Here is a 19,940-nt window from a genome sequence, read left to right as displayed (position 1 = left end):
GTGACTTCAATGAGGTTCAAGAATAGACCTATATGTAATGACAAAAAATTAGGAACAAAATATGTTCCCTACAATTGGTAAATCACCAAAAAGAAAAAGTGATAGGATATGAACGTAATGGAATATTATTGTAGTGTAAGGAATGGCAAATATAAAGAATTCAGAGGAATTGGGAAAACTTTTATGAGGTGAAAAAAATGAGGGAAGCAGAGCCAGAGCATTTTTTTTTGAGAAGTGACTTTTGCATCAAAACACAATGCTGAAAGTCCTAGTGTAGTTTTAAGCTATTAATATTATTAGTGATTAAAATTGTGCTAAGACTTTGGAGGCTCCCTGTATATTAATATTTTATTTTTAATGAGAGAATTGGACTAGACAGTCATTAAGGCCTCTTCTGGCTCTGTCATTTGATGACTGTGTCTTAACTGAACTTGAACCTAAAAATCTAAAAGACAAAATATGAGATGGGAATAAGTTCTACATCATCATCATCATCATCATTATTATTATTATTATTATTATCATTATTATTATTATTATTATGTTGGTAGGCTTTGTCTTTTGCATTTATGAGAAAATCCTTTTCTGATAATTATTGAATTATGTCGGTCTTTTATTAAGATTAGAACTCATCCTCTCCCTTTTGCTAAATAAAAACATTTGGAACACATGTCAGTGCCAATTTTATAAGTACTGTTATATTTTGTATATCTATTTTATACCCATTTCTATAGTGGGTAAGTTAAAATTGACTTTTAGGGTTACTGTCACTGGGAAAAAATAGTAATAACCTCTGGCATTTGTTTAGTATTTTTTCATTTTTTTTCCACTAAAGGACTTTCACATTTATTTTCCTGTTTAGCCTTCACAATAACTAACCTAAGTGAATAGTTAAGATTATTTTTGTGCCTATTTGTTGTTGTTTTTTGTAGGCAGTTGGGGTTAAATGACTTGCCCAAGGGCACACAGTTAGTAAATGTCTAAGACTGATTTGAACTCAGTCCTCCTGACTTCAGGGCCTGGTCGTCTATCCAGTGTGCCATAAGTACTAATTCTTAGGGTATATCGGGGTCAAAAAGTTGGAGAACCTCTGCCTTAGATGACAATTCTGCAGCCTATCCCACCCTACGTTGAATTGCCATGCATTTGCTTTGAGTGTGTTTGGTATTTACTTACATTTATATGTACACCTTGCCTCTCCTGGTAGAATCTTAATTCCTTGAGGGCAGAAATTCGTTGGGTTTTTTTTTTTGTCTTTATATTACCACCACCCAGCGTAATATCTCAGCACAATATTTGATGTGGACTTAATACTAGCTGATTGGAAAATAGCAGTATTTAAAATGGTCTTCAGTTGATTCTGGATGCTCTGGTCCCACCAGCATCATTATCACTAAAACAAATGAAGCACAGTGTGTCCAAACCCTCAGTACAGTTTTAATCTTAAAACTGCATAAAGCCTTAGGGAATTATTCTCACCCAACACTTTGAGGAAGGTAGTGCAAATACAATATTATCTTCCTTTGACAGATGATGAGTCAGTGATATGAAGTGGAGCAGGTGAACCCTCTGCTTTGTATTAGCTATGTGACCCCATATAGGGTACAGTGGAAAACCACTGTCTCTGGAGTTAGACAACCTGATTTCACTTCTTCCCTAGCGGTTTCTACCCATATGACCTTGAGTAAATACTTTCTTAGCTTCATTTTCCCCATCTGTAAAGTGAGGAAGGGTCAGAGGGAAGTTAGACTGAATGGCCTTTTAACTGTAGATCCATGATCCTGGGACTCCACATCAGTAGTACCTGTTCTGTGAAAGACTAGGTGGCCCAGCTCATAGAGTCACAAAGACGTGAGTTTGAATTCTGCTTCAATCACCTACTAGCTCTGTGACCTTGAACAAATTTAATTCCCATTGTCTGAATTAGTTTCTTAATCTATAAAATGGACATAACAACAGCACCTACCTTCCAGAGTTGTTGTAAGGATTAAATGAGATAGCAATATGTAATGAGCTGTACAAATCTTAAAGTGCTATATAAATGCTGTTGTCTGGGATTGATAATTACTTAGGGCCTTTTCTCAATCCTTATTCTTCTTGACACCTCTCTGCAGCCTTCAGCACCTCTGATCACTTTCTTCTCCTTGATGCTCTTTTCTCTCTAAGTTTTCAAGACCCTGTTCTCTCCTGGTTTTCCTCTTATCTGTCTGACAGCTCTTTCTGTCTCCTTTGTTGGATCGTCCTTCAGGGTTCTGTCTTGGGCCCTCTTCTCTACTGTTGTTTTCCAAGAGGACCAAAATGCGTCACTATGCTAAAGTCAAGTTTCAGCGTGTCCTACTGTGGCTCATCAGACCGATATGAGCTTGGAATGTTCTAGGTTGGGTACAAATAGTCCCTGTGAACCTTTGGGGTGGGTTCTCTAAGTTTGCGTATCTTGCGTTTCTCTTGAGCTATTTCAATTCTGCTTTGCTCTGATGAGGGCGGGCCATGCTGAGCGTTCCTGTGCCAGTGTCTCCCATGTCACACAATCGATTCCAAAGTTCTTAAGAGAGACCTTGAGAGTATCTTTGTATTGCTTCTTCTGACCACCATGTAAACTCTTTCCCTGTTTAAGTTCTTCATAAAATAGACTTTTTGGCAATCATACGTTTTGCATTAGAACAATGTGGCCAGCCCATTGGAGTTGCACTCTGTGAAGCAGAGTTGGAATGCTTGGCAGTTTGGTTACAGAAAGGACCTCAGTGTCTGGTTTCTTATCCTGCCAGGTGATCTTCAGAATCTTCCTAAGACAATTCAGATGGAAGCAATTCGGTTTCCTCACATGGCACTAGTATACTGTCCAGGTTTTACAGGCATACAACAATGAGGTCAGCACAACGGCTGTGTAGACCTTCAGTGTGGTAGTCAGTTAAACCTCTTCTCTCCCATACTTTGCTTTGGAGCCTCCCAAATACTAAGCTAGCTCTGGCAATGTGTGTGTCAAACTCATTATTAATGTGGACATCCCTGGAAAGTACACTACCAAAGTAAGTGAACTTCTCCGTAGCATTCGAAACTTCTCCATTTGCTGTAACTGAGGGTTCCACTTATGGATGGTGTGGTGGTGGCTAGAGAGAACCTTTGTTTTCTTGGTATTAATTTTTAATTGATAGGCCAAAATTAGCACAAGCAGCAGACAATCATCCATACTTTGTTGTATTAAAGCTTCACTTCAATTGGTGATCTCATCAGCTGATACTTCTCAAATCTACCTTAGCTGCCCCAATCTCTCTGTTGAAGTCTAATTTCTTATCTCTAGCTGCCTTTTATACTACTGAACTCTGTATATCCAAAACAGAACTCATTATCTTTCCCCCTAAATCCTGTCCCTCTCCTTACTATAGAGGATTAACACCATCCTCTGGATCCCAACCTAGGAGTCATCCTGGATTCCTCACTATCTCTCACCCCCCACATGTAATCTGTTACCAGCCAAGACCTGCCAATTTTACCTTTGCAACATCTCTCAAAAATGCTCCTTTCTCTCCTCTGGTACCACCATCTCTCTATTGCAGGCCCTCATCACCTCATTCCTGGATTACTGCAGTAGCTGATGGTGAGTCTGCCTGCCTGAAGTCTATCCCCACTCCAATCCATTCTCCATTCAGCCACAGGTCCCATCATGTCACCCTTTCCATCCCCTCCGCACCCTGCACTCAATAAACTGTAGTGGCTTCCTGTTGCTGTAAGAACTACAAAAATGCTTTGTTTGGCATTTGAAGCCCTTCATAACCTCATCCTTTCCCATCTTTCCAGTCTTCTTAAACTTTATTCCTCAACCTGTACTCATACTCTTCAGTCCAGTGACACTAGCTTCTTGGCTGTTCCATGAACAAGATACTCTATCACTTGTCTGAAGGCGTTTTGCCTGACTGCCTTCATGCCTGGAACACTCTATTCTGACTACTGACCTCCTTGTCATCCTTTTAAGTCCCAGCCAAAATCCCACCTTCTACAGGAAGCCTTCCCCAACCCCTCTTAAGTTCAGTGCTTTCCACCTTTTTATTATTTCCTATGTATCCTGTATGTTGCTTGCTTTGTATATATTTGTTTACATATTATCTCCCTCATTAGATTATAAGCTCCTTGAGGGTAGGGACTGTCTTTTGCCTTTTTTATATCCCTAGTGTTTTGCACAGTGCCAGGCACACAGTAAACCCTTAATAAATGTTTATTGATTAATTTATCTACTAATTATTTATCTTTGCCTTCCACCTCTACAGTGTACTAACAGCCTTTATAATATCTACCCACCCTACTGCTCATCCATTTATTGATTTAATATTTTAATTCATCTACCTATGTCTGATACTTATGTGTATGTGAAGACACATATACGTATACGTATACATATACATATACATATACATATACATATACATATACATATACATATACATATACGTATACATGAAAGGAAGTTTCATATAAAGACACTAGACTTGGAGTCAGAAAACCTCCTGGTTTTGTCCCAGTTCTGCTAATTACAGACTCTATGACCTTAAGAAAGAAATTGATTGATGTTGCTGGGCCTCATTTTTTTTACCTGTAAAATTCATCATTCATTCTTCATCTGTAAAAGTGCTTTGCAAACTTAAAGTATTGTATAAACGCCATCTAGCAATGTTATTATTGTTGTTGTTAAGACAATGACTAACACTCTGTCTTCTCCATGGGGGTGTTTTGTGACTCAAATAAGATTAAGCAACCATAAAAAGCTGAAAAAAATATATAAGCTATAATAAAGATCAGGGTTTCTTACTTCAGGTAAGGAATTTGACTAGGTAACTATGGGGGCCTTCCAGACTTGGGGTTCTCTGTTTGCTTTGATTGGGAGGAATAGATTAAGGTTTGAGAGAGACTCCTCATCTATTGCAGTTGGAAACAGATAGAATTTTATTCAGAAAGCTCTAATTGATTCCATTTACCCCCTACCAAGAAAAGGGTGTACATATGACAAAGTATTGGGTGGTAAATCCTAATTTTGCCCTTAGACAGATAGTGTTTTGATGTGCATATTGCTTTTTTGGCTGATCCAATTTCTTTTGTGTTTTTCTCAACCAGTTTTCCTAGGGGACATGGTCAGTAGTGAGATCTGGATTTTTTTCTCTTTCTGTTTCAAAATTGCAAACTGAAATGATGATACTAACTGGAACATCATGAATTTTTAATGCCATCATTATTATAAACTGCATTAGGTTTGTTTTGTTTTTCCTTGTATCCTTTATTTTATTTAGGTTTTTCTTCTAGGTTCAGTTGCTGCCTATCCATTACCATTGGCAAATCACTTCATTGCCCTGACCCTCATTTTTCTCATCTGTAAAATGGAGATAATAATACTTTCTCCCAGGGCTGTTACAAGGAAAGCACTTTGCAAACATGAAAGCTTGCTATAATTAGGAGCTGTTATTATTCCTTAGTTGTTTCCCTTTACAGAATCTGAGCTGATGCTTTATCAGGCCTTATACTTCAGTCTATTAATAGTGTTTGAAGTTGTAGTAAGATAAAAATGTTTTAAAATTGGATTTTAGTTATTGAACAGCTAGAAACTTAAGAAGAAGGTATCAGTTTAAAAAAGGGTGGTACTTTAGGAAGAAACACACAACCAGAAAAATAAAATGAGTTTTTAAAATGATGTACTTTGAAAATAAGTGATGACCGACATGTCCATAACACTTTAAAGTTTATAAAATACTTTTGTCACATCCTGTGAGATCTGTAATGTATAAGTTTTGTCATCCCCATTTTGAAATTGAGAAATTTAATCTCCATGTGGTAAAATGACTTACCTAGGATTATGCAAATCTTAGCAGAATAGATTTATATTATGTTCCAAGCGCTCCGGTCCCTTGATGTTGAAGCTGCTAAATCTTGTGTTGTCCTGATTGTGTTTCAGAATAGATTTGTAGCCAGAAGACATTAAAGATCATCTAGTCTAAACCTTCCATTCTACAGGTGAGGAAACTGAGGCCCAGAGAGGAGCAGTAGTTTGCCCAAGGTCACACAGGCAGAAATTGGCAGATCCAGGATTCAAACCCAGGTTCTCTGACTCCAACTTCTGCCTTCTTTTTAATTCATTGTACTGTTTCCCTTATCAGTATGTGGTAGATTCCTTTGGCAGAGTCGTCTGAGTGTTCATCAGGTTTGATAAGTTTGGAGAAATTCTCCATCACTTCTGGATTCATTCCTCAGAATATGTGTGTGTTGTGTGTGTTGTACTGTATATATGCACATATGTATATACACATGCAGATATATGTATGTATATCACATTTTACTTAAATTTGACCTAATCTTCCAAATTTTAGTCAGCAATAATAAAATTTTAGGTGGTAATAATCATTATAATAATACCTAGCATTTATATAGTGCTTTAAGGATTTCAGAATGCTTTGTAAATATCTCATTTTATCTTCCCAAAATCTCTGGGAGGTAGGTGCTGTTATGTGCTCCCTTTTTACAGATAAGGAGACTGAGGCAAATATTAAATAACTTTCCTAGGGTCACGGTCACACAGCTAGTAAGTGGCTGAGGATGGATTTGAGTTCAGGTTTTCTGACTCCAGGCCCACTGCTCTATCCACTGTGCCACCTAGCTGTCCATAAGTTGATGCCTTCTCCCAAATGTCGATATAGAGATAGTAACAGTCAAAGCCTGGATTCAAATTCCAGTCTTCTAACTCTTTGTCCATTCCTCTGCTACAACATCTTGTTTCTCACCAGGCATTGTTATGATGGAATCCTGCTGCATGGATGTGTAAAGCAGTTAGACATTTTCTTCACTTTCCTTCATTCACCTCATTCTCTTTTCCTGGAATCCCCAACCTTTTACCCTGAGGGAGGCATCATAGTACAAAAGAAAGAGGATCTAGAATCCACTCTAGAATCAGAGGGTCTGAGTTCAAATCCTACTCCTGACACCAACTATACAACTCTGAATAACCAACTTAGCCTACCTGAGTCTTGTTTCATTATCTGTAGAATGGGAGAGTTCAGTTAGATGTCCGAGGTCCTTTCCAGCTCTTGGTCTATCAACTTGTGAATTGATCTAGAAATCCTGTCCCTTTGAGGTCCAAAGGGACCAAAGGATGACACTTCTATGATGATGTCTCCCCTCTTTCTCTTAGCTTAAAGTGCCTTCATTATCCTGGGGTTTTCCCCTTTTGTTCTGATTCTTCTTTCACAACATGACCAATGTGGAAATATGATTAATATGGTTGTACATATATAGCCTACATCAGATTGCTTGCTGTCTTGGCGGGGGGGAGGGAGAGAGAAAAAAATGTGAAACTCAAAATTTTATAAAAGTGAATGTTGAAAACTATCTTTACCTGTAATTAGGGGGGGAAACTTTTAAGTGGAGGGGAAAGAAACCCTTTAAGACTCTATTTATTCATCTCTGAACCTCAATTTTCTCACCTAGAAAGGGTGGAAAGAGTTCTAAATTAGGAGTAAAAGTACTTGGGTTCAAATGCTTGCAGCAGCTTAGACCTTGGGCAAGTCTCTGGAGTTCATTTTTCTCATTTGTAAACTAAAGGTGTGGGGGTTGATTAGTTGAGATTAGGAGGTCTTCAGGTGAAGTCTGGGTGACTACTTGTCAGGCATGTTATAAGAGGGATTCTTATACATATAGGGTTTATGGTAGATGACCTCTGAGGTCCCTTCCAGTGTGTAGACTGGATAGTACCTCCCATATGCAGTCACAGCACTGGAGAGTTACAAGGGACTTCAGCAGCCACGTAGTCCAACCCTCTTCTAGAAGGAAGCCCCACTTGCCTGACAAGTAGTCACCCAGTCTTGACTTGAAAACCTCCAAGGAGGAGAAACTCACCATTTCTCAAGACAGCCCATTCCAATTCTGAACAATTTATGTGGGAAGGTTTTCCCAATATCAAGCCTAGATTTGCTTTTTTGCCACCTTTACCCATTTCCTTCTTTATCTGCATGACCACTGTCATGTCCCTCCTGAATCTTCGTTTGTCCGCACTAAACATTCCCAGTTTCTTCCAGCCAGTGCTCATATGGATGGCCCTTCACCTTCCAGGTTACCATCCTTTGGCTTGCTTTCCAGCTTAATGATGTTCTTCTTACACTAGCTCTCAAAACTGAATACAACATTCCCCATGTTTCATGAGGGCAGTACAGAGAGCCTGCACTTTCATGTTCCTAGAAGCTGCCATCTACAGTAGGTGCCTCCACTTTTTCTCCACTCTTTTCTTAACCCTTACAGTCCAGCTTCCAGCCTCATCATGTACATATCCTTCCCCTAGAAGAATGTAACCTCCTTGAAGACAGGTGCTGATTCACGTATGTCTTTGTATCCCCCAGAGTCTAGCACTGTGTCTCACACATAGTAGGAACTTACTACATCCTTGTTCAGTTGTTTGTAGGATTGAGTATTTTCTAAGTAATCAGGCTTTACTAATCATGAAAAAGTGACATTTTGTCTCTTATTTTTCAGAGCATGTACAGAATGAAGAAAACTATGCACAAATTCTAGATAAATTCGGAAGTAATTTTTTAAGTCGGGATAATCCAGATCTTGGCACTGCTTTTGTGAAGTTTTCCACACTTACTAAGGAACTATCCACCCTGCTGAAAAATCTGGTAAGAAATTCCACAACTGAAGTTTCTCTTAAGGCACTATCAAAATCCGTGTAGAAAATAATTAACAATTTCCATATCTGCCAAAGAGAATAATTTAAATAATCTGGTCAGTTGATGGAGGTATGGAGAGGGCAGAGAAAGTCGATCAGAGAGACAGTCTTTTCATTTCTCTTATACACAGGGGTGTCAATTCCTATGGTAGTTTGAATGAATTTAAAAAGGTCTACAGATATTCTGTTTCAGGTGGCACAGTGGCTGAAACACTAGGCCTGGAATTAGGAAGACCTAAGTTCAACTCTGGGCTCAGATGCTTACTAGCTGTGTAACCCTGGGCAGATCACTTAATCTCTGTCTCAGTTTCCTCATTCTAAAGTGGGGATAATAATAACACTTACCTTCTAGGGTTGTTGTGTGTGGATCAAATGGGATAGTATTTTTAATATCTATTTAATACTATTAATACGTTATAGGATCTATATGAACGTTAGCGATTACTAATGCGGAAAGTATGAATATTCCTGCACAATAAAGAAGAAATGTAGTAATCAGTGCATTGTTGGCACTGGCTTCCTGGAGAGACATTGGATGTATTCTCCACTAATTTTTTAAAAATATCTGTACCATTTTGTCTTTCCTCTTTCTTCTCTTTCTGTTCTCCTATTACTTTTCTTTGTTTCCTTTCCTCTTTTTCATAACATCCCTGAGCTTCAGTGTCCTTATCCGTATAGTGGAGGGAAGTATTCTCGTCTTGCCTACCTCGCAGGATGGATGTGAGGATGAAGGGAAATCTCTTTGTAACTGTAAGAGCTACTAAAGGTTGTCATGATGGGGCCAGGATTAGAATTAGGATCTGGGTTCAGATACCTCCTCTGTTGCTTAATATCTATATGACTTTGAGTAAGTCTTTATGTCCCCTGGATGTTAGTTTTCTCATTTCTAAAAGGGAGTTGGACTAGAAGACCTTTAAGATCATTTCCAGCTCTAGGTCTGTGTCGTTATGACTCTTAAGTCACAAACTCTCTGGGTCTCAGTTTCCACATCTTAAAAATGAGGGGGTTGAACTAGATTGCCTTGAAAAGTTATTGATTATCTTAATAATATCATGAAAGGTGGGTACTGTTATTATCCCCATTTGGATAGAGAGCTGAGCCTAGAGTCAGGAAGACCTGAGTTCAATTCTAGCCTCAGATACTTACTAGCTGTGTGGTGGTAGGCAAATCACTTAACCTGTCTGCCTCAATTTTCTTATCTGTAAAATGAAGATAATAATAGCACTTAACTCCCAGGGTTGTTGTGAGCACCAAATGAAATAATATTTGAAAAGTGCCAGTGCCTGCCTCATAGTAGGCACTTTATAAATGCTAGCTATTATTGTTGTTATTAAACAGTTGAGGAAACTGAGGCAGACAAAGGTTAAGTGACTCACCCAGGGTCACACAGCTAGTAAGTCTGAGGCCCACTTGGAATTTAGGTCTTCTTGACTCTAGACCCAGCATTCTATCTACCACACCACCCAGCTGTCTCTAAGAAGTAATAGTAGTAATGATTGAAGCTAAGGCTGTTAATTATTTTCTTTTTTCCTAAGTTTATATATCTGACTAAATTTAAGTCAGCAGTGAACTCATTTCAGTTGCTTCACATTACGTGATGGGACAATTCCAAAACAACATTTAACCAATGGAGACCACACGACTGTGAGTTCATTCTTCTTTAGGGAGGGATCAGCTGCTCCTTTATCACAGCCACTGCCTGCTTCCAATACTCCTGGGTATTTTAGCTCAGTATTAAATTTCCCCAATGGTGAGGCTTTCAGCTTTTGCTGAGGGGCCTGTGTGCCTTCCACCGTGAGGTCTCACTGTCTGGAAATTTTCCTTGCTGTTTTAGTCTATATTTTCCTTTCATCTCATCTCTTTTCCTACCAGTATCAGTTATTCTTGCTGAACCTGTCTCATTTCTGAATCAGCTCTCTCTGACAAGAATAGAAATGAGTTGTCACACTGTGATGTAATGCATTGCAATACTATGTGCCCTTGTGAATATTTGTACCATTGGGTGTTATGAAAATACAGCGAGAGAGAGTGAGCATGTGTGTGTGTGTCTGTGTGTGTAACTCAGTCTGTTAGAAATGAAATGAGTATAGCAGCGGGAAGATATCATGGTGAGGAATGAAATAAACACAAAACTTTGAAATTGGGAGCACCAGGTTCCATTGTCAACTCTGTTGTTGGCAATAAGAGCCTGGACTAGTTTGGTTTGTCTCACTGAGCTACATTTTCCTCATTGATGAAATGAGGGAGTTAGGTTAAATGATTTCTAAGGGGCATTCTAGTCCTACAGTTCTGGTCTGAAAGAGTGAGGCCTGTGGCAGTGGGTTTCAGAGCGCTTTCTTCATTGTCACCCCACAAGGTATGCAAAGCAAGTACTGCTTTCCTTATTTTATAGATGAGGAAGCAGAGGGTCAGAGGTTTAAGTGAATTGTGCCAGATTACACAATTAGCATCAGAGGCTAAGAATCAAACCCTTATTCTTAGGGTTCCACTTTGCTATAAATGGTCATTTCCATGCTATTCAAAACTAACTGACCTTTTTACCTAGGATTATATGATTAATTCAGGATTGTGTAGTGAGGTGGAAAGAGCCAGTGCTTTTAACCTCTCTGGGCCTCAGTTTCCCCGTCTGTACAACAAGGAGATTGGACTGGATAGCTTTTAAAGCTCCTTCTAACTCTAGGTCTTGTGACTTGATATACTGACTAACCTACCCTGAAGCACAAGAACACTTTGATTTTCTAGGAGCTCTTCTGTTTTAGCTAAGAGTAGTCATTGCTCTCGTATTATCCCCACAGGGAGAACCAGCACTCTGGGATGTCTGGTAGAAAACCAGGTACTTGATTAAGATTATGAGATCACCCATTTTTAGATCCGGAATGCTCTTTAGAAGGTCATCTAGTCCATTATTCTCATTTGATAGATGAAAAATTGAGGCTCAAAAGATTAAGGGACTTTCCAAAGGATGCCCAGGTATTAAATAGCTGTGTCTATTCAAAGCTAGTCCTCTGTGCCAGGTCTAGTGCTCTTTCCACTGTGGTGCCTGCCCTCTGAGACTACCCCCAGTTTTGTACATCAGACCATGAATTCCTTGAGAGCAGGTACTGATGGCGGTGAGAGATGTGGGTGGGTGGTTTTTTGTTTTTTTGTCTTTCTTTATATCATCCATGCTTAGCACAGTGCTGGCGTGCTTAGTAAGTGCTTAATAAGGGTAGTTGAGGGGCAGCTAGGTGGCACAGTAGATAGAGCACTGGCCCTGAAGTCAGGAGGACCTGAGTTCGAATGTGGCCTCAGACCAAACACTTGACACTTAAACCAGCTGTGTGACTTTGGGCAAGTCACTTAACCCCAGTTGTCTCAGACAAACAAACAAAAACCAAATAAGGGTAGTTGACTAACTGTACTAGCTTAAGTAACAGAGCAGAGGTACTGTGGCTTAATGCAAAGAGATTGTACTTATATGAGATTTCGGTCTGAATTTGTCTGTCACATACCAGCCATATGACCTTGGGCAGTCACTTCTCCCCTCTCGCCATACTCTGATGTGTAAAGAGCACATGAGACGACCTTCCCCGATCTATATCATGGTGTTGTTGTAAGTCCCGAATGAAATGATGCTTTTGTTAACTCTTACAAAGCGTCATATAGATATGAGCTGCCATTATTACATGATTTGCCCAGTCACCAGCTCAGAGGTCCCTTGTGTGTCAGCTAGGTGGTTTTTCCGTTGGACTATTCTGTCTTAAGTATACCTACTGCTTTCCCTTTCTCTCTCAGCCATGAAGTACAGAGACTCCTCATGGGCCTGATCCCATTCTGATTGGCACGGGAGGTTTTAACTGCTCTGTTTCTAAAGCGGGCCGTTTCACCTTCCTTAGGCCACCTAGTGTTCCTCTTCTCCCCACCCCAATCCTGGGGGCTCACTAGATTGATACTAACCTTAGTGCCGGTAGTCATTTGACTTAGCCCATTCACTGCAGGACAGAACGCTTGAGCTCAAGAGACCTACCGGCCTTAGCCTCCCAAGTAGCAGGGATTACAGACAAAAGACACCATTCCTGGCCTCTTCTATTTTAATGTCATTTTGTTCTTGAAAATAATATGTTAAAAGAGAAGTCATGAAAATGTTACTACGAAATGTTTCTTAGCTCACTTGGCTGCCTGAAGTATGCCATTACTGTCTGTGACCCCACTGAAGCAGCAGGCAAGTGAACTGAGAATTCCATTACTTCAATTTCCAAAACCACAAAATGGGGACAGGAAGGGAATAAATGGTGGCTTGGAATCGATATGTTTCAAAGGAAATATATCAAGGAAAACCATCTTAATGCCTATCCCTCTTAACAATTGCTTAGTGAAATGGAAGGGGGGGGAGAGAGAGAGACAGAGAGAGAATATACCTCTTTTTAAATAGTGGGAGGTGCCCAGATCCTTTAAAGTATTGCCAGGCTTTTAATGCCTTTCCCTGGTTTCTCCTCCAAGCTGAGCTTTTGGAAGGCTCCTGTAGTTTGCATAAGAGCTGGGGTCCTTTTTTAACGGTTAAAGAGCAGTTATTGCTTCAGAGCTGTTGAAGTAAAGCAAAGATTTCTCCAGCTGTAGGACATTTCCTGTTTGCAATCTCTGACTATGGCAGTATTGTGGTTAGATTGTTTTTTTTCCCCCACTTTTAATTTTTCTGAGTTTTTTCCTACCCTCATGACAGATTTCCAGAGATAGATGAAGAAAGTACAACTTTATGAGGTTAGCTTCGTATCAAATAGATCTTGACTCCCTTCTTTTGTTTCCCCCCATCTCTTCTCTGTATCCTTCTCCTCTGCCCCTCCCCTTTTCTCTTTCATAGCTAAGAGAGGCTGGAAAGCATGGGATCTCAGAGCTATAAATTGGCAACATCACAGGTATTCCATGCTGTATTATACATGAGAAGTTTCATCTTCTTACCTGATGTTAAACTGTGACTGAAAGGATAAAACCTTTGATCTGTCAGATTTTACATCATGTTCTGTCAACTTTGCTACCAATTAGTGTTTTTTGTTTTGTTTTGAGACTGGATTTCCATATTTCACCCAGGCTGGAAGCAAAGGAACCATTCGTGAGCCCAGTCCCAAAGCTTATCTGCATGAAACTTTGACTTGCTTCATTTCAGACTTGGACCAGTTCACCTCTCAGGTAGCCTGGTGACTCTCTGCGCCTGAGAGTTTCACCATATTTGATGCTGGACTTATCACAGATACTCTCTAGATTGATTTTAGTCCTACTGTACCTTAGATCTCCTGAACCCAAGAATCCATCAGGCTAAGCCTCCCTGGGGAGCAGGGATTTGGGCAAGAGTTATCACACCTGGCTGCCAGTTAGTATGAGGGGGCACCTTATAACGTGCAGTATGCCATAGGTTTTTTTCTAGAAATTGTAAAGTACTATCGAAATGTAAATTGGGTTGTTACAACTATAAGATGGCCATCTGGATCAGTCCTGAATTTTACTATCTCTTATGGTATATCGCTCTTCTTTGGAAAATAAGGCTTGTTTTCCTCTTTCTCAGGCTAGAGTTTTCGATCTAGGTCTGTGATTTCATTGGTCTAAGGCACTTCTTTTGTGGACACCCTCTCTGCTGAAGCAGATTGACAGTTTTTTCTGTAATTTGAGTTTTACAGAGTTGCCCTAGCCTCTGAGAGATTAAGGGACTTTACCTTGGTCATACAATAGTTGCAGAGGAAATATGCAAAGCTGTCCCTCAAATCTACGACACTGCATTGGAATAGTGCGCTCAGAGTAGTAAGATACTGGTCTTATTGCTATTCCTTGCAGGTGACTTGCTGTCTCCTATGCCTGGAATGCCCTCCCTCCTCCTCTCTACCTTCTGGCTTCCCTGGCATCCTTCAAGTCTCTGTTTAAATGCCATATTGTGTAGGAGGCCTTTCTCAACTCCTACTGCTAGTGCCCTCTCCCTGAGATTACCTCCAGTTTATCCCTTATTTATCTTGTATGGACCTAGTTATTTGCATGTTGTATCCCCCGTTAGAATGTGAAACTCCTTGAAGGCAGAGATGATTTTAGTAGTAGTGGTGGTGGTGGTGTTTTTTTGTTTTTTAATCCCCAGTAGTTAACACACATAGTAGACTTTTTGTGAATGCTTCTTCTTTGACATACTAACTAAAACAAATAACAGCTCTTTCATTCTTGATGCCGTTAAGGTGACCCTGGGCTCCCAGAAGATACACCAGCAAAGTCCCAGTTCTAACGGATCCTTCCAAATTGGGTGGGCTTTGAAAACCAGTCTGTTAATTCACTATATGGCTTTTATCTGAGCATCAGCATAGCTGAATGAGGAGAGTGCCATTCCCAGATGGTTGGTCATTGGGTCATGATTTTTCTTTTAGCTCTAGAAACTCAAAAAGACCAACTACTAAATCATAGAGGGGCTACTGTCTATATCAGTGGAAGAGGGAGACTGTGCATTGGTGAAATCATGGGACCTTGAAGTATAGTAGAATATAAGGCAATGATTAACTCTGTGATAGAGATGTTTAATTAAAGCAGGGAAAATGTGATTTAATATCACTTACACTTTGGTATCCTTCGAGTTTAAACCTTGAAAATTGCAGAAGACATCCATGAAAACTGGTAGTTAGAGGTTCTGAGAGTTGATCGTGATTCATTCAGAGACAGTGAAATGTCGATTAAAGTAGAACCAAAATGTGGGAGTTATAGGAAAGCAGAACTTCCATAGTGGTTTTTAAATGGAATGAGCTCCCTAGTGAATAAAATATTGAGTTTCCCAACCCCAGAGGTATCTGAGTAGGGACTGTATGATCATTAACCAGGGATGTTTCATCACCCTAGTGTTTCTTGCCTTACTATAGCAATAGCCTCCAGTTAGGCTTCCTGCTTCCAGTCTCTGGCTGTCTGGACTCCATATAGACACCAAATTGTTTACTCCCTCACTCAGAAGATTCATTGGCTAAGTTAAAATACCAAATACTCCTTTTGGCACAATCTAGTTCCATCTTACCATTTTGGACTGATTTTACATTATTCCCTCTCGTGCACTCTGTGCTCCAGCTGAACTGACCTCACAGCTGACCTTCCTTTATGATTTTGCATGGTAGTCTCCTGCACCTGGAGTACTCTGCCTCCTCACATCCATCTCTTGCAATATTTGCCTCCCTTCTAGAATCATCTCAAATGCCCCTTCCTAAATGAATTCTTTCTTAATTTTGCAGCAGCAGTTGGCTGAAGTACCCCCTCCTTACTCCCACCGTAACCCCCAAATTTATTTTGTGTTTACTTTGACAGTTACTGTTTCAGAGATGGCTAGGTTGTGGACCTGGAGTCAGGAAGACCCTAGTACAAATCCAGCCTCAGACACTTATTAGCACTTATTAACCCTGAGCAAGTCCCTTAACCTGTCTGCCTCAGCTTCCTCATCTGTAAAATGGAACTAACAGGAGCACCTTCCTCTGAGGGTCATTGTAAGGGTCAAATGAGACAATATTTGTCAAGTGCTTTGCAAACCTTAAAACACTTTATAAATGCTGGCTCTTATTATTATTTATACTTTTTATTTACTTTCCTGTGTGTACATTACAATGGATAGAGCGCTGAATTTGGAGTCACAGAATCTATTTTCTAATCCCAGCTCTGTTACCATCTGTGTGACCTTAATGCCTCATCTGTAAAGTGAGGAAGCTTTGATTGGATGGTCTTCAATATTACTTCCCTTCTAAATTTGTTACTGTCTAATCCTACGTTGGTTCACCTAAAAGGAATATTTTTTCCTTCCATTTTTGTCTTTATTATCCTCAGCACCCCTACCACAATGTCTGGCCCATAAGAGTACCTAATAAACGCTTGTGGAATTGACTTGAACGTTGTAGAGGAGATTTCTGTATCTTCTTCAAACTTCAGGAGTCCATGTTTATAGGGCATTGAGAGCATATCACTCTAGTGTGTAAAAGGAGTTCAGAAGCCATTCAGTTGCATTAAATGCCACCAAGCATCTATTAAACACCATGGTCATTTAGTCCAAACTCTTATCTACTCTCTATTGAACTTTTCCAGTTAGATGTAGTAGAGACATCTCTAACTCATCATGTCCAAAGTAGAACTCACTTTCTCTCCTAAACCACCTATCTTCTTTAGTTTTCTCCATGGCACCACCTTTCTTCCAAACTCTCAGGTTTGTAATATGAGTGCTGTCCTTGCTATTTCCCTCACTGCCACATACCCAGTCATTTGTCAGATCTTGACATTTCTACTTCTACACATCTGCATTCACCATTTACTCACAGCTACCACATTAATTGATGCCTTCATTATCTCTCATCTGAACTATTGTAATGCTTTCCTAAATGGTCTCCCTGCTTCAAGTCTCACCCTACTACAATCCATCCTCTATACAGCTGCTAAATTGATTTTCCTTAAATGAAGAATTGACCATGTCACTCCCCTGTGCAGAAACTCTAGTGGCTCCTGGTTGCCCCCAGGATAAAATACAAATTAATCTTTTTTGGCTTTTAGTGCCTTTTTCATCCCAGCCCTAACCTTTCTGCTCAGTTTCATTTTGCATTGCTATTTCTATCTCCATACCTTTGTACTGGTCGTCCAGTAACTGGAATGTTCTCCTTTCTCACCCGTGCCTCAGAAAAATCCCCTGATTAGAAGCAGCTGGTGAGTAATGTGGTGGACTACTGGTTTTTGAGTCAGGAAGACTTGGTTTCAAATCCTGCCTCAGGCACTTGTGACCATGGGCAAGTCACTTGACATCTCAGCCTCAGTTTCCTAGTTTGTAAAATGGGAATTGTAATGGCACCTAGCTTACAGAGTTGTTGTGAAAATAAAATGAGACAAAGGCACTACCTTCTTGATAAAAACCGTTTCTGATTCCCTCCCAACCTGTAGGGTCTTCCTTCTCTACCTACTATGAATTTATTCTGTACATACTTGTAGATGATCATGTTGTGTTCCTCAATAGAGTTTCAGTTCCTTAAGAGTAGGGATTGTTTTATGTTTCGCCTCTCCAACACCTATCACAACGCCTGGCACATAGCAGGCACTTAATAAAGGCTAGTTCTTATTGATTGATTGGTTCCTGATCTATATACATAGTATCATGGTATGCTCAATATTAAATTGGGGTATTTTTCAGACTACCATCAAATTATAATTTTTCTTTTGCTTTTCCATTTATCTCAAATATTAAATAGAAATTACGTTCCTGTATGACCTATATCAGATTGCTTGCCATCTCAGGGAGAGGAGGATGGGATAGATTTTGGGACTCAAAATTTTAATTAAAAAATGAATGTTAAAAATTGTTTTTACATGTAATTGGGCAAAAAATATTATTTAAAGAAAAAGTGTTTCATGTAAACTAACCGTACAAAGGGGGAAAAAATTATGTTCCTATTTATCTCAGTCTTATAATCTATCCTCTCTTTCTTCTGCTGGTAAAATTCATTCCACAGCATGATAATTACCTTCAGAAAAAGCCAGGAGCTGTGTATAACCCAAGGAAAAATATTGTTTTCATTTTTAACTCTGAGGCCCAGATGTACAAGATGATCTTAGATGTAATGCACCATCATGTGTACTTAAAATGAATGAAACTAAATGCAATTAAATTATTTTAAACTGAGTGGCTCTGATTATTTCAGATGCTTTCACACCCACCCATATTTCTCTGGCATGAACCTGCCAATAATGTTGCAGTTGTTGCTTGAATTTTACCTCACAGGTTATTTAATAGATTTAGTTTATTGATAGCGCCCTGATCTTGCTTGAAACTTAGTCTTTTAGTTTTTCCTAGGTGTTATAGAATCACAGAATGTCAGTTAGAAGGGCTCTTTGGAGGCCATCGGTCTAACCTGTACCTGAACAAGTCTGTTACATGCCCAGAAGGCCTTTCCTTGAAGGCCTGTATTAAAGCAAAGCCAGTAGCTCTGGAAGCAGCATCTTCCATTGCTGAGCAGCACTAATTGATTAGCTTCTTCCTTACGTTGGGCCTTAATCTTCCTGTCTGCAGCTTCCACCCCCTGTTCTCCTTTCACATGGCAGCTCTTTACATATACTCGAACATGCCCATTGTGTCCTTTCTAAGTCTTCTCTTCTCCAGGCTAAACATTCCCTTTTCCTCCAGTGATTGCCAGGCCCTCCGCTATCCCAGTTATCAGCCTTTGGGTGATAATTTCCAACTTATAATAATAATAGCTAGAACTGTAAGGTTTCCAAAGCACATCCATTACATAGATTATCTCATTTGATACTCAAAAACAGACTTCTGAAGTAATTACTGTTATTATCTCCATTTTACTAATGAAGAAACCGAATTTAAGTAACTTGTCTAGGGTCACACAGCTAGCAAGTGGTTAAGGCAGGATTCAAATTCAGATGTTCCTGACTTCAGGCCTAGTGTTCTTTCCACTGTGCCACCTAGCCTCAACTTACCAATGTTGTTTCTAAAATATGTTTCTGAAATCTGAAAGCACTTCAGATATGGTCTTGGCAGGGCATTGTTAAGCAGCCTTCCCTATCCTACACTATTCCCTTTTTTTTGGCTAGGCAGGGGGTTAAGTGACTTGCCCAGGGTCACATAGCTAGTAAGTGTTATGTGTTAGATTGGATTGAAACTCAGGTCCTCCCGAATCCAGGGCCAGTGCTCTATCCACTGCGCCACCTAGCTGCCTCCTGTTTTATTTTCTGTTTTTTTTTTAATTTCTTTTCTTAATTTAGCCTAATATTGAATTAGCTTTTTGTAGGGCTGCCATAGCTCATGTGATGATACACATTAATCTTACAATCCACCAAACGTACCAGATCTTTTTCAAGTGAACTACTATCTATCCCCATCTCCCCCATCTCGTAATATGAAGTTGATTTTTTTTAAAAATAGAAGTGTAACCCATTTATTTCATTTAAACTCTATCTTATTAGATTTGTCCCAGTGTTCTTTCCTTTTGAGAAAATTCATCTGTCCTCCCCACCCTCTGAGCAATTGTTTTTTGAAGGAAAAGAAAGAACAATAAATCCAACAATACCTAGCCTCAGAGTTTGGCAAAACAAATTCCCCTACCAGCCATAGCAAAACACATATGTCTCTTTCTGCATCCAGTGATAATCTTGTTGAGATCTTTTTAGATCTTGTCTGTCATTTAATATGTTAGCAATACCTCTTGCTTTTTTGTGTCATCTGAAAAGCTTATCAAGCCTTTATCCAGATCACTAATAAAAAAAAAAATGTTACCCAGCAGAA

The 19,940-nt window shown here is 39.6% G+C and overlaps 1 protein-coding gene across 7 annotated transcripts in view; it reads left to right on the top strand.

Annotated features, from left to right (window-relative positions):
- The window catches only part of ASAP1 (ArfGAP with SH3 domain, ankyrin repeat and PH domain 1), a 606,833-nt gene that overhangs the window by 419,972 nt on the left and 166,921 nt on the right, over positions 1-19,940 (top strand). For all 7 annotated transcript variants that reach the window (XM_078153734.1, XM_078153735.1, XM_020997892.2 and 4 more), the window contains one exon: positions 8,500-8,645. In XM_078153734.1, the coding sequence (XP_078009860.1) occupies positions 8,500-8,645 (146 nt within the window). The remainder of the gene's footprint in view (positions 1-8,499; positions 8,646-19,940) is intronic.

This window comes from Phascolarctos cinereus, unplaced genomic scaffold (genome assembly GCF_003287225.1).
Source record: "Phascolarctos cinereus isolate Bilbo 61053 unplaced genomic scaffold, phaCin_HiC Scaffold_4;HRSCAF=312, whole genome shotgun sequence".
Classification (NCBI taxonomy): Eukaryota; Metazoa; Chordata; class Mammalia; order Diprotodontia; family Phascolarctidae; genus Phascolarctos; species Phascolarctos cinereus.
This window is presented reverse-complemented; position numbering and strand designations above follow the sequence as displayed.